This window comes from Epinephelus moara, chromosome 13 (assembly GCF_006386435.1).
Source record: "Epinephelus moara isolate mb chromosome 13, YSFRI_EMoa_1.0, whole genome shotgun sequence".
Taxonomy (NCBI): domain Eukaryota; kingdom Metazoa; phylum Chordata; class Actinopteri; order Perciformes; family Serranidae; genus Epinephelus; species Epinephelus moara.
This window is the reverse complement of record NC_065518.1, coordinates 14,972,497-15,000,445: the sequence shown is the minus strand read 5'-3', so window position 1 is coordinate 15,000,445 and position 27,949 is coordinate 14,972,497. Positions and strand designations below refer to the sequence as shown.

Here is a 27,949-nt window from a genome sequence, read left to right as displayed (position 1 = left end):
TTGGACCTCCTATCCGCTGTGACGCAGCGCACAGTCCTGGCTGGAGCCGCTGCTCCTCGCTTCCCTCTGGCATTCAGGCTTTTGCGCTTCATGCTTCCAGTGCGCCCTCCCCCGTGCCTGTCGTCCGGTTACTGGGGTCCATCGGGGGCTCCCCCAGGTGAACACAAGGATCACACCCATACAACAGCCCGAACAAGGGGGGATGACTGAAAGAAGTTGTGTGATCCAGAAAACCCGGCGGTTCTGACGGTGCTGTTTCCAAGAGGCGCAGTCCTCCATAAAACAAAATGATGTCTGCTATAGAGACTGGTGCCCCCGTGTACCAACCTGCACAGCTGCTCAACTGGGTCTATATGTCTTTGCAAGACACTCAAAGCAGCACTTTCGATGCGTTCAAAGCCGAGTCGGACGCCTCTCCTCAGGACATGAGCATCTCCAAGCGCAGCGCAGCTGATCTGAGCGCCAACTATCTCAACAACTTCTTCCATCTGAGGAGTGAGGTAGAATTCATGTCGCTCACAGTCCTGATTAACACTTTGCATTTCTTTGTTGAAACTTTCATCCACTCATTCATCTTTTTTTTTCCTTCCTGCATGTCAAACATCTCTCTCCTAGATGAATATGAAAGACACATATTTCACTCCAGGTTATTTTGGTTGCCCATACAGTAAACCTCACCTGCATGCCTTCATTGGGTCGCACTGTGGTGAGTGGGTAGTACATGAATATGTGTTTTGTACCCTGGTATAGTGCCTGAGTGTGTTCAGACTGTTCTGGTGTCAGTGTGCAGCTGGAGGGGGGAATGGCAGGTTGAGAAAGACCTCTCACAAGGTTTTTTAAAAATGTTAGAGTTCACCCTGGCCGGCCTCTGCTTGGTCAGAGGAGTGTGTTCACTCAGTGCTGCTTCATTTAATACTGACCTATTTAGGGAAAAGTAGATCATTAAAAAGCGAGTTCTGAATGTTGGTACAAATTAAATCTAAATTTACTCTGCTTTAACTTAAAGTCACTCTTTTTACTTTAAAAATGACACAATGTACAGTAATGGCACACATGCCACAGACATGCAGTGGTTTCATGTCTCATGCAGAACATTACCCACATGTGCATCTGATCACAATCCTCGTTCTGTGATGCCTTCAGAGTAAACAGCCAGTGTCTGCAGGCTGTTCTTCATGTTTGCCCCTGCGGTGCCATAGCACCCGTCTCCTCCAGAGGCACAATGATGCTGATTGTGCCATGTCAATGCAACAAGTTAAAGGCACGCACGACAAAGGCATTTTGTTCAGACGAGGAAACGGACACTATTGGCCCCACAGTGTAAATGCAGTAAGGGCAGCACATCTGCAGAGCTGAAATAATGTTGGCTACTGTCACAGACACAAACAGGAGAATCAATCAGGGTGATGGACTGACACGCTGCCTCGAATGCTCTTTCATTGTAGAGTCAGCACAACAATAATCTTTCTCTCTCTGACAGGCCTTGAACAACAATTTCTACAAGAGCTCCTCGCCCTACGGGTCCCTCAACAATATCGTGGACGGCCTAAGCTCTCTGGCGGACCATTTCTCAGACCTCTCCCTGTCCCCCGAGACACGCAAGCCCAGCAAAAGGCCGCCGCCCAACTACCTGTGCCACCTCTGCTTCAACAAAGGCCATTACATCAAAGATTGCCCTCAGGTGAGCCAGTCAGTGGTGCTGTACGTCAGTCAGGTGCAGAAACTGCTGAGCACTGTGTGGGTTGTTAAAGCTGTCCATCAAATACACCACATGAAGTGAAAATCATGACGTGAATATGATCTGATTGCAGATGTAGATAGACTCTTCACCCCCTTTTGAAAACCTAATCGTAATAAAACTGTAAATCCAAGTTAGAATATTACATCTGTATTATTTTTCCAGTGTGAAATAGATTCCTCAGCACATATTTGAGTTCAATGTACCACCCCAGGTTGGTAATGAGCAGCAGATGCCAGATTGGATCTCGGAGCTGGCCTTAATGAAAGATGATAGGTTTCTCTGTGGAACTAGGCACGACCTCTACTCCAAACACGAGAGAAATAATACCACTGCTTTATGTGCAGCTGCGGTTCCCCATTGATCATGTTCGGAGGGAAATGCCTGACATTTGTTAAGTGTAATGGAAATAATCACATGACTGATGGACAATATGTGTCCAAGAAGTGATGTAGCGAAAAGTAGAAATTCAAATAGCTGGTAAACCCTTACTGGTAAATCATATAAAGGAGTCATATGAAGTGTTATTGCTTCCTTTTGCGAGGCAAACAGAGCATTTGAAAGCTGCAACTTAATTCCATAGATGATGATTGAGTGATCTGCTGGCAGTTTAAAGGGACAGTTCACCCTCAAATAAAAAAACAAACATATTTTTCCTCTTACCTGTAGTGCTATGTATTAATCTAGATTATTTTGGTGAGGGTTGCTGGGTGTTGGAGATATCGACTGTAGAGGTGTCTGCCTTCTATCAAATATAATGGAACTAGATGGCACTCAGCTTGTGGTGCTCAAAACGCCAAAAAAAATACATTTGAAAAACTCAACAGCAATGTCTCTTTCCAGAAATCATGACCAGCTTACTCAAGATAATCGACAGACCTTGTTGTGAGCAGTTTCATGTAGGAACTATTTTTCTAGGGAACTACACCCACGAACCAAATCGCCGCACAGAAGGAAGTGTGCATCTACTGCTAGCTCACCTAGCACCGCTGAGCTAGCTAGCCACTTGCCCATGAGTAGTAATCCACAGACCTTAATGTAGCAGTTTCATGTAGGAACTATTTTCTTTGTATCAAACTACACCCACCAACCCTATCACTGTGCAGAAGGAAGTGTGCATCTACTCACGGCCAAGAGGATCATGCCTATGACAGCGTGAAATGTAAACTCTGATAGTGTCCTCAGCTGAGTTGAAACGTTAGCTAGCTCAGTGGTGCTAGGTGAGCTAGCAGTAGATGACCACTTCCTTCTGAGTGGTGATATGGTTGGTCGGTAGAAGGAAAATAGTTCCTACATGAAACTGCTCACAACAAGGTCTGTGGATTATCTTGAGTAACTGGGTCATGATTTCTGAAATGAGACATTGCTGCTGAGTGTTTCAAATGTGCTTTTTGGCACTTTAAGCACCACAAGCTGAGTGCCATCTAGTTCCATTATACTCAACAGAAGGCAGACATCTCTAAGGCCAATATCTCAGACACTTAGCAATAGAGATGTACCGATACCACTTTTTCCTGCGTAATGACGTGAGGCATTACGTGGTATCGGATTGGTCGTAGGCTGTACTCGCCGATACCCGATTACGCATTTTAGGCATTTCCGATACTGGTATCGGTATCAGTACAACTCTACTTAGCAACTCACATGGAAACAATCTGGATTGATAAATAGCTCTACAGGAAAAAGAAAAAATGTGTTTTGAGGTGAACTGTCCCTTTAAATCTTTTCTATAATTTCCAGTTTTTTGTCAATTTATACCAGAGATATTCAGACATACTGTCACAATAAATATGCCAGAAAAGCCAAGTTTTTTAGAGTATCTAATGCACAAGAAGGGGGTTACATCTAAAACAAAAGACATTGTTGGTGCAAGAGATCAACTAATTAGCTATGGCGTAACATTTTAAATATTTCTGGTAGCCCCACTTCTTGGTGTGTGTTGAATCCCTGCTGTATGAAGCCATAGTCAGATATTTTGGGAATAACACTTATTTGCATTTTAACTGCAAGTTAAATGAGAAAATTAGATACCACCCTCACATCTGTACAGTAAATATGTTGCTGGAGCTAGCAGCATGTTAGCTTGCTTAGCGTTAAGAATGGAAACAGCTAACCGGACTCTGTTTAAAGACCACAAATGTGTTAATTAGTAAGCTTTAGAGGTGTTGATAGGTAGATTTTTATTTACTTTGGGCAGAGTCAGGCCAGCTGTTTCCCTGTTTCCAGTCTTTATGCTAAGCTAAGCTACCCATCTGCTCACTCCCGCTATCCTACACTTACTGTACAGACGTGAGTGGTATCAATCTTCTCATCTAACTCTCTGCAAGCAATTGAATAAGCGCATTTGCCAAAAGATTCCTTTAAGTAAAAAACCGAGGAGAACTGTAAGAGCCTGTCCATCAGCTCACATCTGTCCTGGCCACATTTCGATCACAGTCTCTGAGAGCTTTTCGCCTCCATCACTGCCAACACGTAGGAGATGCAGTTCAGAAATGGACACAGACAGTGGAGGAATGTGAGGAATGTGCAGAAAATAATTTGCAGTAAGTTTATAGCTCTTAACATTTTCACATGTGGGCACACCTGGACTAACTTGGCAAAAAGCGTGTGCTGCTGTCAGTTCCTCAATTTCAAGGATGTGTTTAAAAAATTGCTCAAAAGAAGCTCTAAACCACTTTCACTTCACTGAGATTTATTTTTGAGCATATATCAGTCTTCAGGGCCTCTTTGACCCTGAGCAGGAGGAAAACTGTCTACATCATTACAGTTTTTGCACAGCATCTTTCTTTCAAATGAAAAACAGAAAGGCATTAATCATAGCATTACAAAGTCACTTGTTTAAAAGCTGTCTTTTATGGAGTGGTATAAAACATCTTATTAGCAGCAGTGAGTTTCTTTTGACTGTTTGTTGCGGGCTTCCATAGCTGACTGGTTTGCGCTGGAGCCGAAGTGAACAGGAATCAAAGAATGTCACGGCTCAGTAAGATGAGAGAAGAAGCACACAGGAAGTGGGTGTGCGGGGCCTTTAACAGCCTCTCTCTGGGTGGAATGGGGCCCATGTCAACTCAGAAAGTCTGCGTCTTTGATAAAGAAACACATGGCACCTCAGTGAAGGCCTTAGGTGATGAAAAATAATCAAAAGTGCCAGTTAAGGTGGAGCCCATGAGATTTCAGTTGCAGCCCTACTGAAAGGTATTAGATATGCCATCCGTGCTGCGCTTGGCATGTGAGCGGTAAACATCCTGTTGACAGCATAGCGGAGAGTTGGGTTACTCGCTTCACCAGAGGGTTAAGATGTCAAAGGATTACTTTGAGATATTTACGATTCTCCTCTGCGGCCACGCCCCTTAAAATGTGCAAAATCTGGAAACCATTTCTGCTGGCTGGCTCTGGGCCGCTCTGCTTTAGAAAGATGATGTCAGATTTTATCATGTGGTGCTAATATTTCAGACCCATAGCGATGATTACGGAGCCGTTGTCATGACAAAAGGCCTCTTCAGTTGAAGCTGAGCTGAACGTTCTTTTGAAGCCGTAACTAATGAACAAACTGGTTTTTGTTCTGTTGGGTGGAATCTGAGGCATTTTTAGCTCAAGACAACTGAAATACATACTGTTGGTACACTTTTGATGTTTTACTATGCGTTGGGTTGCAGGGAAATCTCTTCATTTCCAAATTGCTATTAAAGCACAGTAGGTCTACTGTGCTTTTCCGTATTTCCTGTCATATATAGCATTACAATGATGGACATTCATATTAAATGTGGTCAAAAAATGAGGTAAACATATGTAAAAGTAATTCCTGTGAGCAAAAACATCAGATTTCCAACTGTAAATTGCCCACTCTGTTTCCAACGCTTTTCTACTTGGCAACAAGATGACGTCAGCTCATTACAGATTTCATTATGTGGTCAAACGTAATCTTCGTTGCCATTGCTGTAAATTTCTCCCTTATTTCAGATCATATTCCTGCTGGAACATGTCCAGTTGTGTTTAGAAGCTTTTATTAGTTTTAACTAGATTTTTAACAAGAGAAAGTGCTGCTGTACTCAGTCATTCCCCGGCTGCCAGTACACCACTACATGTAGCTACATGCTAACGTCAGGGAAACATTTAAACCTGGTTGCTGTTGTTTTGAATTTCTCCCTGATTTCAGATTATAATCCTACTGTAACATGTCAGGTTGTTATGAAGCTTTTATTGGTGATTTGTAATGGAAGAAAGTGCCACTACACACAGTCATTCCCCGACTGCAAGTACACTGCTACATGTAGCTATATGCTAACATCAGGGAAACATGTAAACCTGGTAGCCGATGTTTTGAATTTCTTCCTTATTTCAGATCATAATCCTCCAGGAACATGTCCAGCTGTGCTTAGAGGCTTTTACTTGTGATTTTTAATAAGAGAAAGTGCTGCTATACACAGTCATTCCCTGGCTGCAAGTATACTGCTAGTGCTACGTGTAGCTACATGCTAAGTCAGGGAAACATGTAAACCTGGTTGCCAGTGTTGTAAATTTCTCCTGAATTTTGGATCATGTTCCTGCTGGAACATGTTCAGCTGAGTCAACAAGCTTAAATTGGCGTTTTTTTATGGGAGAAAGTGCCGCTATACACAGTCATTCCCTGGTTGCCAGTACACTGCTACATGCAACTACATGCTAACGTCATGAAAACGTGAACCTGGTTGCAAATGTTGTTCATTTCTCCCCGATTTTGGATTTTATGGGAGAAAGTGCTACTATACACAGTAATGCAGCTGCAAGTACACTGCTACATATAGCTGCATGCTAACGTCAGGGAAACATGTGATCTTGGTTGCTGATGTGATGAATTTCTCCCTGATTTTGGATTACATTCCTGCTGGAGCATGTTTCCAGCTTCAAACTACAATTGGTGATTTTTTGGGGGGGAGAAAATGCTGCTTTACACATTCACCGGCTGCAGGTACACTGCTACATGTAGCAACATTCCAGCTGCAACATGTTCAGCTGTGTTAACTTTAATTAAAGCCTCAAAACCAGCCACAACAAGTAAAAGATCCATCTTTAAAGTCATAGACAGTTAGCGCGGTGAATTGAGTTTCTTTTTCTCAGACTCCAGCTGCTGCAAGAAGCTGCAAAACATCCTTTTATTGTATAGGTACAGTTTACTAATGTATGTAAAACTCTCCACAGTATGAACAGTGGTTACATGAGATTCAAAACCAGCCACAACTCAGCCCTGAGCAGAGTGACTGTCCTCTATTGACCAATCAACGCACTGCAGTGTTCGCAGCTCCACCTTTTAGTACCAGATCTGTGTGCTAGGTACCCCAACAGAGGGGGGACCAAAAATGGGGACGGTACGGAACAGTTCTATTGGTACCATCCACAACTTTTCACAGTGGAAACGGAAAAAAAAGTGTATCGAACTGAATTGTACCGTACTGTCCTGCTTGGTGGAAACAGGGCTTTATAGAAACCTTGAATACAAGTATGAATCTGAAAATGAGCATAACAGGTCCTCTGTAACTAAATGTCTTTATCGGAAAATGATCTGCCCTCTGTATGATTTGATTACAAAACTGTTTTGGTTTTTGACTTTATTGCTAAATGTCTAGCAAGTTTAACACCTTTCACCCTTTGACCCAGGGTCACAGCATTATAATGACCCCTTGCCAATTAAGTAGCTGAACCTGGTTACTGTACAGAGAATACACTAGTAACAGTGTGCTGACAGTACATGGGTGTATGGTGGGAAGAGCCTGGGCTAAATAAGGAGAGCATTGTTTCTCCAGAGGGGCTGTGGAACCAAAGGTCAGGAAGTCAGGCTGTATTGTTCGCTCAGCTCTGCTTGGCTGCAGTCATCTCCGTCTCTCTCTGTCTCTGTCTATGCAGAGGGGCGGCTGTCGGACACTAGTTTAAAGGGCCAGCGAGCAGCTGCCCAGAGATGTCTGCATACAGAGTGTGTTTTTGGAAACAGTGGGTATTACAGGAAGTGGGTGTATGTCTTTACTGTTACAGTTTAATCAGGTTTGAATGGAAGGAAAAAGTCTGCTTTGATAATTACTTTGGAAAGAGGAACTTTTGATAGGCTTACAGATGGAATTTCTGATTTATGTTTTGTCTTTGAAGGTTGACACAGATATTTTTAGTTCTTAGTTGCATAAGTTCTAACCAGTAATTTATCCCATGATTTAATATCTGTACAGTAACTCTAATAGGTTGCTTTCCATTAAAGGACACATTGAACATCTTTCGAAGAAAATGCCTCCCTAATAATACAATTTGTTGTTTCTAAACTTCTTTTGTTTATACAGATTAAACAGACAAGATACAATCTGTGAGTTCTTGAAAGAGTCAAGCTCACTTTTTCCCTTTGTTTCTAGTCTTCATGCTAAGCTGGCTAACTGGCTGCTGGCTGTACTGAAACTTAATATTTAGCATACAGATATGACAGTGCTATCAATCGTTTTTACGTTCATGCTCTTGACAAGCAAGCAAATAAAAGTCTTTCCCAAATTTTCAAACGTATCTTTAAAATAAAATGAAAAGAACTTCCAACACATTTATTTAATCTTCATCAGGCAGAAAAACCTCTACATTTGGACAACCATCTGTCACCACAACATAAGAATAAATGAATTTCAAGAGCGGCCACTAGCTCACCTAATAGAGAGGACGCCCCACGTACAAAGGTTTTGTCCTTGCCGCAGCTGCCGCAGGTTTGATTCCAACCCATGGCCCTTTGCTACATGTTGTCACCCCTCTCTTTCCCCTTCACTCTGGATCTGTCCTGTCTAATAAAGTCAAAAACGCCAGTGAGAAAAAAATAATTTTATCCTTCTGAGACCTGAACTTTTGTTTGGTGTGCTTTTTTAATTTCTCCTAGTTATTTTGGATTAATTGTAAGTATAAAAACCAAACATTGTCAATGATAATAAAGTCCCAGTGTCCTCAAACGAGATGACAGTAAAGTCTCAATGTCCTTCAATGAGCGGATGATAAAGTCCCAATGTCTTCAAACAAGTTCTTTCTAATTAACGGCATCATGGCTTGTTACTGTTGCTAAAATTGGTATAGTCTGTACGTCATATCAAACTACAACAGTTATTAATAATGAATAAACAAGTTTCAACCATGAAATGTGATCAGGTTTTGGACCTTATTCACTTTTGTATCGGGGTCAGCTGCAGACTGACTTGGTAGAAACGGCAGCCATCTTGTTTTTACATGGATTAGTGTATTGTTGTCTTACTACCACTAGATGGCACAAAGAAGTGTCCATGAATGAGGACAACAGGTCTAAGTTAAGCAGAATGAAGTATAAGGTCCAGTAAATCCAAAATGTAATGTCCTCATATGAGGACGCTGGGCTACAGCAAACCACAGATATGTTACATTTGCGCATTATAATGTAGTGGATACGCTGAAACTGTGGTTAATGTGTGGTTAGGTTTTGGCACAGACAACACTTGGTTATGGGTAGGAAAAGGTCGTGTCTTGGAGTAAAATACCCACTTTTTGGAGCACAATCCCAGCAGGAAACGCAGCAATGTCTTGGTAAAATCAACCACTTTTCATGCCGCTATCCCCGGGGGAAAAACAGTGACAGGTCGCTAAAACAAAAGTGGTTTGTTGGTCTGGAATGGTGGTCTGCTTTGGTCAGCAGCTTAGAAGGCGTCTTGCCTAGGTGGCACGTCTTCCACCATCCCGTCCACCTCCAGATGACTAAGTCAGCTACACCAAAAGTTGATATGATACGTATGAAATGAACGACTGTAATGTATTCGTGGTTTGCAGAAATGTACAATTCCCATTTTCTTCTGGTCAATTTTAAAGGAACAGCTCAACATTTTGGGAAACATGGATATTCACATTCTTGCTGAGAGTTACGTTATAAGATTGATACCATGAAATGTACAAATAAACAGCTGGCAAACTGCCGTGCTCCGATGTCCACTTATATATTAAACCTACGAGACATTTTGAGCACAACTGCTCTTCATCACACTAAAGTTCAGACTGATACCACTCTCATATCAGTCCATTAAATATGAAGCAACAGCCAGGAGATGGGTAGCTTAGCAGTAAACAGACTGGAAATGGGGAAACAGCTAGCCTGGCACTGTCCGAAGGTACCAGCATGTCTAAAGCTCGCTACTTAACACGCTGTTTTGTATTTGTTTAATCGGTATTTAAAGTTTAGAATGTTTTTATGGTGATATCTCAGTTTAAATACTAATAATGACATTAGTGTTGTTTTTGAACTGGACTCCGTTCTTCAGGTGGAGCGATACAGCTCATCTGTTCATGTGTAACTGGTGAGTCTCAAGCAGCACTGTCTGATTACTGCTGCTTTGGTCCTTTTGTTTTTACTGCTGATAAACGTCTTATCTGTCCTCAGTATGCTGTCTGTTGCTTTTGGCCGGATCATCTGCTGAGGAGGATGAGTAAGATAGAGGAAACCCTGGTATGTGGGGTAGATAGACTCCCTCTGATAAACAGTGGCTGTCATCTACCCACAGCTAATGAACGTATAGGAAAAGAATGCTGGAGATCTCAGTTTTTATGTGTTTGCTTGTTTCAGAGATAAATCACTTTTATGTCCTGGAGGACTGGGTCATTTACAGGGGGGAGGAAAGGGAAATGAGGGTGAAATCTTCAGTTTCCCTCTCCGTGGCTCTAAATATACGTCCTGTATCACATCTTTAGTTATAGTTTGTTTCATTACCTGTCAAACTGGAAGTTATTCTTGAGGTTTAAAGATCATTCCTGACCCTGAATCCTACCTGCTGTTCTAAAACTTTCAAGTGCATTACATGAAGAGGAGTTTGCTTAGTTGTCATGGTGTGGAATTGACATTTATTGAGCTCTTAAACTTGTTTTGTGTTGCCTCCTGATGTAGTTGTTGGTAGTAAAACAAATTAAACTTCTTCTAAGAAGTAAATGTTGGGGAGATATACCGCATTTAAGGATTGTGGAAGCTAAAACAGATTTTCAGAATTTGGGGGCCAAACCAAATGTTGAGTTTTAGGGGCAAAATATCAAATGCTGGATTTGTTGGCAATATATTATATTTCAGTATTAGGACAAAAAACAAATCACTGAGGCACAAGATTAACTAATGGTATTTGGAAGTGCCATTTCAAACTTTGGGATTATGTAAAGTGCATTTTATAAACAGTTTAAGAATCCTGGTCTTATTCCCAACTCATTAAATACTGACGCTTTCTCACTGGCCCTCTGGGTCAGTTACCGACGCTCTGAGACACCCTTTAGCAGTGGTATGAAACACACTGGGCGACAGCATTTTTTGATGCTCCAAGCAACTGCTGTCGTATAAAAAGCAAGAAAGTCCACATAGGGTGGGTGGAAGGGGAGGTGTAGACTGCTGTTCGTGTTCTGTGTGAAACCAAAATGTATGTCACAGACTGTATGCACATTCCCAGAGCCAGCCCAGGATCGGAGTGTCTTACTTTCTCAAGAGAGGGAGTTCAAGTATCTCAGGGTCTTGAGATGGAGCATGGATCAGCGGTTTGGCGCAGTGTCTGGAGTAATGCAGGAGCCCGACTGTCTTGGTGAAGAGGGAGCTGAGCCAGAAGGCGAAGCTTTGATTTACTGGTCCATCTACGTCCCAGCCCTCACCTATGGTCATGAGCTCTGGGTAGTGACTGAAAGAATGAGATTGCGGACACAAGTGGCCGAAATTAGTTTCCTCCGTGGGGTTGCTGGGCTCAGCCTTAGAGACAGGGTGAGGAGCTCAGACATCTGGAGGGAGCTCGGAGTAGAGCCGCTGCCCCTTCGTGTTGAAAGGGGTCAGTTGAGGTGGTTCGGGCATCTGATCAGGATGCCTCCAGGCCCCGGGGCAGACCCAGAACACGCTGGAGGGATTACATATCTCGTCTGGCCTAGGAACGCCTTGGGGTCCCCCAAGTGGAGCTAGAAAGCGTTGCTTGGGAGAGGGACGTCTGGGGTGCTTTGCTTGGCCTGTTGCCCCGGTGACCTAGTCCTGAATAAGCGGATGAAAATGGATGGATTGATGGATGGCCTGGCATTTAGTGAGCGGAAACTGAACATTTCCAGTGAAAACGGATGTTTATTTTGAAAAGACACAATACATGTAATGAGTGTAAATTGATATGCTGTCCCAGAGTGTCCAAAACACTGGGGGAGGGGGAGCCTGATACCTGAGCCCCATAGTTTGACATGTAGGACCACGAACCAAGTGTCAGTATTTGATGAGTTGGAAGGGATAATGTGCTGTGTTCAGGGGTGCATACAAATTCTGGGATTTGGGGTACTATACCAAATTTGAGGATTTTGTGTGGGAGGATTAATGATACACTTATTGCTAGCAAATAACTTCCATTTAGTTGAGTAACCGGGAGGGTGGTATGAAGGGTATGAAGGTAGATTTACTCACTTAAGAGAGGCTGTGAAAGGCTATAATGCCACCTGTACATAAATTAGAGACATGTTTGACTGCCACTTCAAAAAGTAACTGCATATGTTCTTGTGTTTACCCCATTGACGGCAGTGAGAGAATCATTCTCACAACACCGACTGTAACTGCACCAATTACTGAACATCATAGTGAAGTCAAACTCATTGTTGTGGCTTGTTAGCGACCTCCATAGAATCACTTATGCCTTCTTAAGTCTCGCTCAGCTGTGTTTCGTTGAAAGTTGGAAATATTGTGCTGTTGCATTTCTTGTTTGTCTGCCAGCACACCTGCTCCTGTCCATCACCCTGCGTGAAACATAACGCCAGTTTACAGCTGCATATGTCGTCAACTTGCCCACAGCCAGGACTGGAGTCCAGTCAGAGTGTGAGCTGGTAGATAATCCTCCTTCTATGAAAGCGGCACTGTGCGTGAATGCTGAGAAGAATAATGTCGGTGAATGTGTGTGTGTGAGGAAATCCTTCTACTAGTTTAAAGGCTCTGCACGCTCTGAACAATGGGATTGATGCAAGATTGAAAATCCATGTAGGGAAATAGAAAACCAATTGTTTGCTCTTTGGCCTCCAGTTGTTTTTATCTAATCATATTTGTTTTGGAGAGGGGGGAGGTTAATCTGTTCAGTATTTCAGATGTGCAAGATTTGCAGAAAGGCTGCATGGAAGGATTACAGCATCGTATACAGTAACTGTTGTCATAATCTAATATGTCTGTCAAAGTAATACTTCAGATAAAGACACAGGGTTGGATTTCCTTAATATTTTCAGTTATACTTGCTTTGTGCCTTGTGACAATTGTGACATACAGTATAATCAGACATATAATGTAAAGGATTTTCAGATTTACTAATATACTTGTTTTAAATAGGGTTGTAACTAATGATTATTTTATTATTTTTTTGTAACGTGAAAAGTATCCACACCATAGTCCGACATCTTTAGAATCACCAGATGTTCAACAAAGTAGAATTTTTATCATACTTGGATGTAGGACAACAACTATTATTCAGCGTGACATCTTCAGATAGCTTGTTTTCTCCGACTAACACTTCCAAACCCACAACTATTTATTTTACAATGATATAAAACTGAGAAAAGCAGTAAATCCTCACCTCGTAAAAGCAGGAACCAGAGAATGTTTGGCATTTCTGCCTCACATATAACCAGCAATTAACTGATTATTGTTACTGATTACTCATCAAATCTTTTCACCCTCTGGATGCAGTAATGATTGTTTTTTAATGCTACGTCTTTAAAGGGCACTTTCCGATTTTCAACCTGCTTTGCATCACAACAATGACGGTAGTATGCGTAAATGAGCTATGGTAAAGTTCCCTCCATCTTATGAGAGCCTTGATCTCCCTGCTCATCTCTCAGCTAATTTTTCTCTGGTTCTAGGGCTGTTGCTTGAACTACAGATAATACCTCTGCATTTTTGTATGCCCACCATTACAGAAACAAATACCCCTTTTCCATCATATTAGCTCTGGTTTTTGAAGTGGTTCCAGTCAGGTTTCTTGGAGCCCTGGTGCTATCTAGTGAACCAGCCTGCATTTCTAACAGTTTGGAGCAGAACCAAAAATGGGGATGGTACAGAACGGTTCCATTGGTACCATCCACAACTTTTCACAGTGGAAACAGAAAAAAAGCGTACCGAACTGTACAGTACCATACTGCCTGGTAGAAACGGGGCTATAGAGCACCAATTTCTACTGCATAAACCCCAGCTTTATGAAAAGATAATCTTTCCAGCAGTGAAATACTTCTTTAAGGAAAATAGAAAGTCATCAACGTGTTGCTTTAAACCCCCCTGGAGAATTGATTTCACAAGATAATGCAAAGTGTCACTTAAGTCGACACAGGAGTCTTTAAAACACAGGAGACCTATTGCAGTGGATTTCAGTCTGGGCAGTAATGTGTTGTTTTGCTTTGGTAACAGCTGGGCTTCTCCCTGATGCTGTGGGGGTCTGATACAAATTAAAGCCAGCGAGGGAGGGAGAGCACTGCGGGTTTGTTAGTGTGGAGTAATTGACCACATGGTATCCAAGAGGCTTGGTCTTGCTGTGTTCTCCAGGATGAATGTCTCATGGGGCTATGGAAGTGGGGGAGAGAGTGGATGAGGGAGAGAGAAAGGAGGAGGAAGAGGAGGAGGAGGAGGGGGTGAGGATTTGGAGTAGTCCATTGTTTATCCTGATGGTTTCCAGATGATGGCAGAGGGAGGCAGCCAACCTCCTGGGCCTCTCTCACCAGGCTGCAAGGATCTGGGCCAAGCTTATCTGCTGCAGCCTTAAAATCTGGCTTTACATCGCTCCGTGCACTCTGGAGCTGATTTAAGTTACACAACTGGAGTTATGGCTTTTGGATGGGACGACGTGTAATGCACATAATAAATGAATTTAACATCTATTTATCTTAAAACAAAACAGTTTCTCACACATGGTTTGAGGCTGTAAAGATCTTCGATCAAATATGGAGAGTTGGTTTTTGGGGAAAATGTGTTTGTGCCTATTTGAATTTATTACTGTGTGAAAAGAAAAGGGGCCAAAAATGGAAAGTTTTCGTCAAAGAACCAAGTCTTAAACATCATGCCTTTATGTTTTCAGCCATGCTAATGGTGTGGCTTTGAGGATGGTAATGTTGGTTGCTCAGTCGGTCCACCACTTTGGTCCAGACTGGAATATTTCAACAACTACTGGATGGAGACTTTGGGAATGACATTAATGATCCCCAAAGAATACATTCTGATGACCCTGATGACCCCCGGAGTTTTCCTTCTTATGGCGACAGTGCCAGGGGCAAATTCTAGCTCACTGGTAGTGTTTACCACATATAGGCTGAGTCCATGCAGCAGTTCACTTCCTATCTGTGAGCCTTTCCTGTCATTCTTGAGCTGTCCTATAATAAAGGAAAAAAGCAAGGCAGCGGTACCCAGCCCCCCTAGAAATAAATTTTGTATACACTAACTTGAAATATTCATTCAGTCATTTTCCATAACTGCTTATCCTGTTAGCTGTCACAAGTGTGCTGGAGCCTATCCCAGCTGGCACTGGGGATAGTGGTGGGGTACACCCTGGACAGGTCGCCAGACTATCACAGGGCTGACACATAGAGACAGACAACCATTCACACTCACATTCACAGTCACCAATTAACCTAACCTGCACCTTTGGTCTGTGGGAGGAAGCCGGAGTACACGGAGGAAGCCCACGCTGACATAGGGAGAGCATGCAGGCTCCACCCCGGGTTTGAACTAGTGAACCTCTTCCTGTGAGGCAACAAAGCTAACCACTGCATCTCCGTGCCGCCCCTTAACTAGAAACAGCAAATATGTTTTTGGGGGAAACATTATGCTGAGCAAACCACATTTTCTGAGAAAACGTACCTAATTAACGTACCTGGCAAGTTGCAAAAATGTTGTTGTTGAACAAACGTTGTTGGCAAAGTATTCACTGACAATTTTGTTTTCTGCCAAAATAGGCAACCTTGCAAGACACTATCCACTCGTACTGACTACTACATTAGGGTATGGCCACACCTAAGCAACTGCACATGAGTGACCGTTGCTTGCTAAGGCAATATTACTGCTGAATGTCGGCAGTGCCAGATTTGATGCACACGAAAAGCTAATTTGCTAGCTTATTATGTTAGCTAGTTTGCAAGTAAATACAGCAAAATATGATATTATTGGTACATTTTCTTACATTCTGTGCCTGCCTCCAAACTCACTGCCAGCCAGGCAGCAACTCTAACCTGGGACACCTTGTATTCTCACAGCCTGTATTGTACAATATCGGCTGGTTAGATACAGCAACAATCAATGTCTCCTCCACACATACTTCTTTGCTATTGGTTTGCTGGTTAAAGTTCACCAAAGTTAAACTCCACACAATACGAAGATATGAATTTCCTTTGCCAACGCAGGTGAAAACCTGTCCAAGCCTAAATCAAAGTGCTTCTGTTGCCTAACCCTGAGACAGGAGTCCAGATGTGAACCCAGGATTCTCATGTCACGTTTCTGCACTCTGTCCGACCAGCTCCACATTAATGTGGTGTTCCATTAAATCAAAGAAATGTCTCTGAACATTCTCCAGGCAGGGATTACGTTATCACCACAATGTAATTATGAATGCAATTCATTCATATACAAACATAATTTCTAGACAGGGCTGTGGTACCGAGGTTCCCATTTGTGGTTTAGAGTGAAACATCTCAACAACTCTCAGATGAATTTACATAAAGTTTTGAAGCAGACATTTATGTTCTCCAGAAGATGAAGCCTGCTGACTGTGATCCCCTGACTCTACATGTGGTGTGTAGTGTAGTTCAGAGGGAAATGTCCCAACAGCTATCGGATAAATTGGCATGGAATTTGGTGCAGACATTATTGTCTCTGTAAGGATGAATTGTAACTTTGGTGAGTTTTCTTGTAGCACCATCATAAGATCATGAGATAAACTGTTTTTTGATCAAATAGCTGCAACACTAATTCTTGTCAACCTCAGCCGTTTTTTGAGTTTAGTGCTAATTAGCATATGATAGCATGCTAACCAAGCAGCAACCTCTGGGGCTGAAAAATCTAGCCAACATGACATGCCAAAAACTGCAGTTCTTTAAACGACCACTTGAGGCTAGCTATAGAAGTCTATCCTCACAGACCCAAATGTTTACAATAGAAATATACGCGTTTACAGCCTGGTACAAAAAACGGTCTTGTCTCTATAGTTGATCTCTCCATTTATGACAGCTGTACGAAGGGTGAATTTTCATTTTACTCACCCGCTTACATTTTATTGAGGTTTAAAGTTACACATTATTAAGGGTGGGGCTGCTTGAGTGACAGGCTGTCTGTGTTCTCGGCTCCTCATAAGGTCATTTTTGTCCCCAAAAAACTAACATGACGACTGCCATCATGCTGAACTCAAGGCTCCAGAATGGAAGTCCACAAACCAATCTGTGGCATCACGTTAGCTACGTCCATTACTTATAAAGTCTATGCTGCTTACATGCTAAACTATGATGACGAACATGTTGATCATTATAACTGCTACACATCGGCACATTAGTATTGCCACAGTGAGACACTAGGAAGTCAGAATTTCCGAGTTCCCGGTCTAGGATGCCCCCTTAAGACGGATTTCAGATGGAGAAACCTCACCAACCCTGACCTCGAAATTCAAAATGGCTGCTCCGCACATCAAGAGTCGTGAAAGCTGTCATAATATATAGTTAATTAGTACTTCTGTCTTATTTGTGTCTCATTAAAACAGTCTTGTACACAGTACTGTCCAACTTATATCTGTGGACATGTTGCTACGGTGTTTGCTATGGTAATGCATCGTAATTGATTGGTATTGCTATAGCTGATAGCAATTCTAGCTAGGTTAGGCCAGAACAGTGGTTCGCAATTGTTGGGTCCTTGTCCAAAAGAGGGTCGCGGGTCCATTCTGAATGGACCACAAGTAACTTGCGAACCTATCAAGTTTGTAAAAAACAAACTTTATTTTGAAGTACAACAAATTTCATGCACAAGCTTTTATTTTGAAGTGCTGTTTAATGCTGTAGAGTAAGTGAATAACAGACAGCTGCTTGAGAGACAGCAAAGTAGTTTGACAGCATGGCCAAAAGAAAGCATAACGTTGAATATACACTTTGTGGACCATGAACTAATGACTAAGGACGAATCTGGACCCTGTGGCTGGGCCAGTTGGGAACCACTGGGCTAGAACTGGTAGATCTTGGTTTTCCGACTTGTACTGGGACGTGGCTCCGACCTCCGACTTCCAAAGTAAATGGAACACAGCCTTAGCGTTGCTTAAATGGGCTACAGTTTCCATTTCTTGAAGAGTCTTTTACAGTCTGTTGTGATGATTTGATCAAATCATGCTACTGTTTTCCGAAATATGTCAAATTGCATTTAAGTAGTAACAAATGTGTCATTTTGCACGCATTACCTTTATTTTGATATAGATATCGGAAAACTATTCACACTTAGATATTAATCTTGGCCATATGGTTTCCCACAAACATGCAGCACAGGGTCTGAGTTAAAGCAATATTTATTCAAAAAATATAAAATATTAAGTGTATCTTCCAGGAGGACAATAAAAGACATTCTTAGGTGTGTTAAATAAACTAGTTGTGTTATGAGTACAGAAGGCTCGATGATGGATTTATGCACTTTTCTGCCTTCACTCAAACTTTCCTGCTTTCCATAGGAGCATCCAGTCACTGTCAGGTCATAAGTGTGATTTTCATGTGTCGGTTGCCAGTGTCACAGCTTTGATGGGACCAGTGGAAACTCCGGACTGTGCCATGGCCTTTGCTGCCCTGTGGGCTCCAGACTCTAGGTAGAGTTTGTTTTGCTTGTTCTGCAGAATGAAAGCTGTTTCCTCCCTCAGGAAGATGATGCTCTGTCTGCTCTCCCTGTGGGCGCTTGAGAAAGAGGGCTGCCATCAAAAGTGACCTCCCACAGTGCCTCATGGTGGCTAAATGATGCAAACACAGGCCTCAAAATGCTTCACAGTGGCCTCCACAGTCAGGGACTTGACTATTGGAACCTTAAACATATTTTGCTTAACACATGTAGTCCTGGAAATGAACAAAATGATCTGTGAGAAGTTTCGAACCTGACATATGTTCCTGCTGTGAAATCAAAACAAGATTTGACGTTTAACTCCTCCGGTGGTGCGGATTCAGTTTTAATTTTGACTTGCCCTACTTTTCAGCAGAGGTGCTTTTTAATTTAAACCAGTCTTGTCGAGATGATTTTGTTGTGATGGGTTTAGGATTTTGTCATGTTATACAAGTGCAGAGTTCATCTGGGTTTTATTTCCTCCCTGCTAAGATCTTTGTGTCCTGATTGGTGGGTCGGGGCCAGCTGGGAGGGATGACTGAGAGGCTGAGGTATTTGTCCTATAGCAGGGAGGCCTCTACCATTGGTCCCCCCACAGCCGGGGCCTCCTTTATGGTCCCTCGGGAACACAGCTGGAGGGAGGGAGTTCATTTCTAATGGGAAAGCTGAGACTCCTTCTTTTCTGTCCAACAAATAAATTACACTGAAACTTACAATATGTCCCAACTTCCTTGAAATAAACCATTAAAACCTTTTTTTTCAGTCTTTCCTCTACAGCACAAGGATTCTTCAACATTTAAACACTGTCCTTTTATACTTATAGTTTAGATTGGAGGCCAATAGTTTGCCTATCACCGATATATACTTATTAAATTAACATTGATCACTAAATTGAGAACAATACTGGGTTTTCTGTACATGAATAAGAATTACTTTCCTACTCTCCACAGAATTTTGTTTCTGTTATGGATTATGGGGATAGTACACATAGAAAAGCTACAGCCTCTAGATTGAAATCACTGGATGCTGGCCACCACTCAGCCCTAAGGTTCGCAACTGGTGATCTTTATAGTTCCCATCACTGCCATCTTCACCAAAAGGTCAGCTGGCCACATTTGACTGTGAGGTGGGACCATCATTGGTTTTTATTCATCTATAAAGCTTTGATACAGATGCTTCTACCCAAGGGATAGGCAACCTGCGGCTCCAGAGCCACATGCACCTCTTTCGCCCCTCTCTAGTGGCTCCCTGTGACAAAAAATAATATGTCAGTGAATAATGGTTATTTTCTAACGTTTTAATATACACCAAATAAGAAAAATGTTCTAACATTTCATCAACTAAAACGTTTGTTGGCACCTTTTCCTTTAAATTTTGCCAAACCTCAACAGCAGTAGCGCGTCTCGAGTCTCCCTTGCTAGACTAGCTTTAGATTCCAAATCCAAAAAAGGAAAAGCCTTGGAGGAAAATAAAGTATTTAATTGAGTGTGGACAGGTTTGTTTGCTTTTAGCGCCAACGCTTTAAAGTCAAAGTACCGATTAATCATGAAGAGCCCACTACAGAGTCACCCCCTTGTGGTAAAACATATTAATGAATGCTCATTTAGACCTATTAATAATGTTTGTGTAAAGCTCAAATATGTTTTGCGGCTCCAGACAGATTTTTTTTAAACGTATTTTGGTTTAAAATGGCTCTTTTGAAAGTAAAGGTTGCCGACCCCTCACATATTTCATCCCTTTTATCTCTTTTTGATTCTAGGCCAAGTCCTTTTAACTATACATCGACTCCATAGAAATAATAGTTGTCCGCTATTTAAACTTTTAGCTATTATATATTATTATTGTTTGTGGTTTTGGATGATTGTATTTATAATTAACGCATCGATTATCTCTTTATTTTAACTTATTTTAGGTTTGCTTACTGATTGTATCTTATGTCTTTCTTCATGCTGAATGCATGAAAATGAGGCTTTCTCTCAATTGATTGAGTTGATTTGGCATCTGCATCTCTGAGGATTGGTTTTCCAGTTGCTACATAGAAATCAGATCAAATCCTTACTGGCTTGTAAAAGTGGGAGGCAGTCTAGTTCTGGGGAGTTACAGGAATGGCAGTATAGCGGGCCATTTCGCATTTTCACAGCTCTTGTTGCACACTCTTTACTTACTAACAAACACAAAATACTAGACCTTTGAGTAGAGGTTTCCGATATGCGCTGATATTAAACCTTCTCGGGTGATTCACAAATAGTGTGGTTGAGTAGTTTGTCCAGCAGAGTGCGCTCTGACTCTAAGTTTACAGTACACATATAGCAAAGTGTGTCACTGCTGAGTGGACTGTAGGTGTGAGTCAAACATTGTCTTCACAGTAAGTTGCAAATTAGGTTGTGAAATATGACCCCATTGTTTTCCCTTTTCAATATAACTAAAATAATATGAACTCTGTCCCTGACAACCGCCATTTCACTCATGCTAATTACGTCTGTTTGCTATGCTAGCAAGCTAGCTAATGTTAGCCAGCCATAGTTTTTTTGGTACAACATAGCAGATGGTGAGGTGGTGGTTTTAGTTTGCTGATTGAAAACTTAAAGCTACTGTATAATTAGTTGGTGAGACACAATGCTGGAGAGTAAATAAACACTGTCCCTCATCTTTAGCTCTCTAAACGAGCTAATGATTGCTAAATTAGCGAACTAGCTGACCACTTAGCTACTTAATACATTGTCAGCTGAGAGGAAGTCGGTGTGTTAGCATGTATTCAAACTGTTTTGTTTAGGACTTGAACAACTTACAAAAGTCAGAACTTAAAGCTTAAGTTTTCTCCTTAAGTATGACACTTAAGGTTAGTTTTTCCTTAGCTTTGGAAATTACTTAAGGGTGTTGCACAGAATCTCTTAAAAGGTTTCCTTGATCAAGGAAAGACGTTAAGGCATTTACTGCACTGAAAGAGATTTTACAGCAGTAAGATTGTTTCCATGGAGACCATTTGTTTGCTTGAACATGTGCTTGTGATAGCGTAGGCTACCTGTTGCCACACCTAAGTTGGCCTGATTGTGAAAAAAAAAGGCAGATAAAAAGATAGAAGGAATTCATTAAAACACCACAGGTTTTCTTCTTAAGTATGACACTTATGAATTAATTTTTCCCGAGTTGAGGGAACTACTGGTGTTGCACAAAACCCCTGAGAGGGTTTCCTTAGTTAAGTAAATATGTTGTAAAGGTGTAACGGTTTAGTAACTGTACTGCCGCTGTTCATCCTGCAACACAGCAGCAGTGAACCCTGAGTTACTGTTTGTATGACTCAATGATATGTTTTAATAAGCAAGAAAACAGCGTTTCTGTGTGGAATTTAATCTATTGAAATAACCTTTCAGAATAGCACTATTACTGCATTTAAATAGGCCTAAACTTTATATATATGTTAAAGATATGATGAATTGAAATGATCTGTTATCTCTACATTTAAAAAGACACATCTTAATAATGCCTAACTTGATAAAAAATAAAATGTTCTTTCCTCTGTCACCTGCAGATGGGTAGAAAGAGACAGCGGTGTGGGACTACTTCTCCAAAGGTGGTGATGTAGTTGTCTGCTATAAGCAAAGATAAGCCGGGACTCTAGCAACAGTCTTAAACAGTCTAATTAAGTTATTTCTCAATAAAGCAGCCTTCTGAGTACCTCTGCATGGTCATATTGGTGCAAAATCCAAGCACAAAAATGTACTATATCGCCTGCCACTTTATACCATATTTGTATAATACTACACCTACACTTACTATATTGCACCTACTATGTTATACTATATTAGACACATACTACACTGTTTCTATAGTGTTATATTTGATTCTCTGTTCAATCCTTTGTAATCTTGCTGTACTACATGTTATGTTATTCCTTACACTTTACACTTTATCTCATTAGTCGAGTGTACACTTTTAATATAGAGTTGCTGACTCTGCTGCTGTTAATCACACTTAAACCATACCAATGTCACTTTTGCCTGTAAATTTTGTTTCCATATGTTCTGGTTTAGTTGTTTCATTTTAATCATATTCTTGTTTTGGTTTAGGTTTTCATACACCTCTCATTATTTATTCTCATATTTCTCTATGTGTACTTTTGCTGTCGTTGTGCTGCTGCAACAACTGAGTATCCCCTCTGGTGGGGATTAATAAAGGTTTATCTTAACATTTTGGGAACTTTTTCTCCTCTAAAATCGGTATTGGTCTCAAAAACCCCACATCTGCCGGGCTCTAGTTAAATGAGAAGGACTTCTTTGAAATGTAAAGCTCACTCTTCCAGGACTGCATTAATTAAGCATCAAAGCAAATGAGCTTTTTAACTTGTATTGACAGGAACCATAAATAATCATCTCATTCCCAAACACAAAACTACTCCATAAACCCGACTCTCTTGACCACCAACAGGGCGGCTATCACTTCCCGTTCTAATCACACAGAGCTTTGAATTGGCTGCCATCCAAAGAAACCAAATAGGTCAGTCAGTCTCCTTCAGTTAGAGGTGGTGAGAGGCGAAAGCCAAACTGTTTGCAAAGCTGTCGAGGTCTACGCGTTGAGAAATGTCTCATTTTTAAGTATTTAAGTTACGTAGTCAGCCTCATGTGGGTTGAAGACGAGGTCAGCGCTGTAAGAACTGTTGTCTGCTGTGTGTTTCTGCTCAGGCTCGACCCAAAGGTGAAGGCCTGACCCCGTATCAGGGAAAGAAGAGGTGCTTCGGTGAATACAAATGCCCAAAATGCAAGAGGAAGTGGATGAGCGGAAACTCCTGGGCCAACATGGGACAAGAATGTATCAAGTGCCACATCAACGTTTACCCTCATAAGCAGGTAACAGTTAAACTACACACAGGAGGAATCGGTAAACTGGGATGGCTGCTCAGGCCTCATGTGTGTAGAGGCTCTGCTCACTGTTTTCACTTAACCTATACTGCTGAAACTTCACAGGAAACCCTGCTTCACTGCACACAACATGGCAGAAACCCAATGCATGCTTTGTGGCTGTGTTTTGTTACAGTATATTTCCTTATGGTTTGACCCTCGAGGCCAGAAGCTGCTTTATGTTTTCTTTTTGGCCCAAAGTAACCGGATTAACTGTGGAAATCAAACCCAGTGTTACTGTAGAACAGGCGTACCCCAGCAGGCAAAATGTTTTCTTCCCCAGAAATGCTAATGTTGATATGATCACTATCTTATGTATCTGTCGGTGTGATAATTCCAGAGTAGTGAGTTGAAATGTGTGGTTTTCTTCTGAATTTTCTTGGAGTTATGAGTCACTTCTGATAAAACCCTTGCCATTTGTGTATTTTTTTGTCAAGTAGTTTGCAGGAAATCTGAAAAACATGTGACCTGATTTCAAGTGAAGTTTGGTGGAAAATAAATCCATGGGGCAAAAGAACAAGTGGTTAGTTTTTGGTGCAAATAGTGCCACCATGTGTCAACTTACAAAGGACTTTATAGACTAGGTTTAAAAGCATTTTAAATGCATTTTTAAAAATAAATTCTTCAAATTTACTACCTTTATTTAGTTGATATTCAGTACTATTTTCTTATAATTGGTCGGCAGATTCTTGTAAGCGTAGCCTTTTTGATATATACTCAGAAACTTTTGACCAAGCTTCAATTAAATGTGCAAATATCACATTACATTCTTGTAGGAGTGGGTGTTATAGCGATTACAGCCGATGCATTGCTGCTTATTTTATTTGGGATTTATAAAATTACTATATTTGGAAGATTCCCATATAAATTTTCATGTCATTTTTCTTTTTGAAGCCAACAGCGATGCGTCACATGCACGCCCCCGCCCATCCAGACCTGTCTCACCTGAGCGATAGACGAGATGTTTGTCTTTGTATCAGCAGGGCTCCAGCCTGCGACCATTTAGTCGCATTTTGTGACCATGGAGCACCAGTGCGACTTACAAATATTATAAATATATGAACTGGAGAGCTGTGTTTGTTTCCAGCTCACAGTAAATAAATCTTTGCGTTTAATGGCGCCGCTGTAAAAGTTTAACTTTATGCTAACTGCTAACAGCTAACTGTAGACTTGCGTGCTTCAGAATAAAAGCACCAGTGATTTGGCTTTGATATTTTTCATGATAACAATACTTAATTTAACTTTCTTATAACATGTTTTTATTTAACTTTACAAGTACTTCATTTAACTTTTTTAAAACAGTACTTTAACTTTATTATATAAATATCTTATTTAACTTTATCATAACATTACCTTATTTAAATTTATGAGTACTTCATCTAACTATAAAACAGTACTTTATTTAACTGAATTGTAACAGTACATTACATAACTTTATTATTTATACTAGTACTCAATGTTACCATAACAACACTTTAAACTCTAACTTTAAAACTGTATTTTCAATGTATTATAACTACTTTACCCAACATTATTGTAACTTTATTTCACTTAACCTCATTAAAATAGTACTTTGTTCAACTTTATAAACATACTTTAACTTTATTACAATGGTACTCTATTTTACTTTATTGAAACAATATATTTTTTTAAATTTTTATTACAACAGTACTTTATTTTATTTTATTATAACAGTACTTTATTTTAACTCTATAACAGCACATTACAGTTTACTTAGTAGTTTAGTACTTTAGTAGTCTACAATGGTTTAGAAATTTTTAAAAAATATCTACTTATTTTGTATCGCAGTATTATTTTTATTATATTTACATGAGTTAAAATTAGAAATTAGAGGACTGTACATCTTTTAAACACACTCTAGGGAGTATTTAATAGCTTGTTGCACAGTGTGCGACCATGGCCAAACACCCAAAGTAAAAAGTTGCCATTAAGTAAGGTACATTTTAAGTGTTTAATAAAGTTTTCAGTCAATTGTGGCTCCCTACATGTTACTCTAAACATAGAATTTTGGGTGGATAAAAGCAAAATGACTTTTTTGTAATTAAAAATCTGATTTTATGCACTTATTTTTGTCAGAAATTGACACGTTTTGAATCTAGAGTCTAAAACATAGAAAAGTCAGCCTTGAATAAAGCATCATAATTGTAGAATGTAAATTCCTCCACAGGTTGTTAAAACCCTTAAATTCCCAGGACCAACACTGTGGACGTGACCCTGACACCTCAGTCAGTGATGAGTAATTCCCTGTTTCTTTGTTCCAGCGACCTCTGGAGAAACCGGACGGGTTAGATGTATCGGACCAAAGCAAGGAGCATCCACAACACCTGTGTGAAAAATGCAAAGTCCTCGGCTACTACTGCCGCCGCGTGCAATAACACACTCCACTCGCCTTACGTACTCCTCCAAAGTTGTGTCAAAAAGGGACGGTTATATTTTAATTACTAAATAGTTCTATAGTTAACTTTATTGTTCTGTAATGCATCTAACGGTTTATTCTCTTTGACACTGTGACTCTCTGTATAAGAGGCTCATTTTTTAAAAGGTATCTATCAGTGGAGACGAGTACTTTGCATCTGCTGGGTTCTTGTACCTTCCTCAGTTATTATCATGTGAATATTCATTTTGAAGTCTTAACAATGAAACTGTGAATTAAGAAACTTTAGCTCGGTGTCTGTCTTCATTCACGTCCAAAGAGTTGGAACGAAAGCGAAGTTTCCAGATGAAGAAGATTCTCTTTTACATGTTTGTATATTACAGAAATAACTTAAGTGAAATGTTTTCTGTATAAAATATGCAACAAGTCTTTACTAAGAAGGATATGCAGTATTAGCGTGTATCTGCATATTACTATTATCTGTATTATCAGTACTGGAGGGTACATAATTTTTTGAACATATTTTTAAGCCATTACTGTTTTGTTGATTATTACACTTTGTGAAGGAATATATTAGCCAACTAACATTTATTCTTTATAAGTACGTGCCTGTATTTCTGAGGTTTGTCATTTGTACAAAACTGTAAACCAATGCAATGATCGACACCTTTCATTTCCTCAACAATAGAATAAACTACAGCGTGGTTATATTTTAGCACACAGTGCTGAGACAGACTCACCAAAGTGCTTTTATATGGGTCAGAGGTTAAAATGTCTCACATGTAACATGAGACAGAAAAGGAGTTTAAATGTGAATGTACCAAAGATCATGAGGGATTAAAGGGACAGTTCAACTCAAAATCCAAAATACATATTTTTCATATTACCCATAGTGCTGTTTATCAGTCTAGATTGTTTTGGTGTGGGTTGCTGTGTGTTGGAGATATCGGCTGTAGAGATGTCTGCCTTCTCTCCAATATAATGGAACTAGATGGCACTCAGCTTGTGGTGCTCAAAGCACCGAAAAAGTACAACAAAAACAAAACAGCAATGTCTCTTTCCAGTACGAAAGAAAGAAAATAAACAATCATTGTCACGTTACAGCTGGAAAAATAGATTTCTGTAACAAGACATTTTCATGTTTTAACTAGATATTTTAACATTTTTACAAAATACAAACATCACATTATCACAAGAAACTTTTATTGTTATTAAAATTACTATTTATGCTGAGGTGAAATGTATCACAATAAAATAATATAAGTGATCACGTTATCAGTGAAGGTTGTGTTATAACAATAGATTATGATGTTTTAACAAGATTCACATTGTGATAAGATAAGCAGTATATCATTACAACAATGTTACAACCTACCAAGTTTGTATGCTGTGATAATGTAAAAATATCTTGTTATAACATGGAAATATCTTAAAATAACCTGAAAAAAACATCTTGTTTTAACAAAAAGTTTTCATGTTACGACATGAGATTGTTCCTTTGTCTTTTTTCTGTGCAGCACCCTTTAGCGAAAATATGTCACCGGACACATGTCAAGAGCATGAGCCTTTTGTCCATGAGTAGATGCACACTTCCTTCAGCGTGTTGATTCGGTTGGCAGGTGTCAAAAATAGTTCCTACATGAAACTGCTCACAACAAGGTCTGTGGATTATCTTGAGTAACCGGGTCATGATTTCTGGAAAGAGACATTGCTGTTGAGTTTTACAAATTTATTTTTTGGTGCTCTGAGCACCACAAACCAAGTACCATCTAGTTCCATTATAATCGAGAGAAGGCAGACATATCTATGTCCGATATCTCAAACACTCACCAACTCACACCAAAACAATCTAGACTGATAAACAGCACAACAGGTCACAGGAAGAATATGTATTCGAGGGTGAACTGTCCCTTTAAGTGGAAGTTGCATGTTGCTTTAGAAGCTCTTTGTATCTCCTGGAAATTGTGATGATGGAACAGACCCTCTGATGTTTAACTGTTTAAGACGTGTGAAACACCGTTTAATGTGCCTTAGTTTGAGTGACGTTTGGTGAAGCTGATCCCTTGATCTCCTAAAATGTTTTTGTATTAAAATGTATTTAAACATGTTCCTGGTTTCCATTCTTCCAA

At 40.4% G+C, this 27,949-nt stretch overlaps 1 protein-coding gene across 1 annotated transcript; it reads left to right on the top strand.

Annotated features, from left to right (window-relative positions):
• Positions 1-57: 57 nt before the first annotated feature.
• LOC126399592 (zinc finger CCHC domain-containing protein 24-like) lies at positions 58-27,926 on the top strand. Its single transcript, XM_050059672.1, has 4 exons — positions 58-500; positions 1,481-1,681; positions 23,210-23,374; positions 25,708-27,926. The coding sequence occupies exons 1-4, from the start codon at positions 288-290 to the stop codon at positions 25,819-25,821; spliced, it is 693 nt and encodes a 230-aa protein (XP_049915629.1). The 5' UTR covers positions 58-287; the 3' UTR covers positions 25,822-27,926.
• Positions 27,927-27,949: the final 23 nt, after the last annotated feature.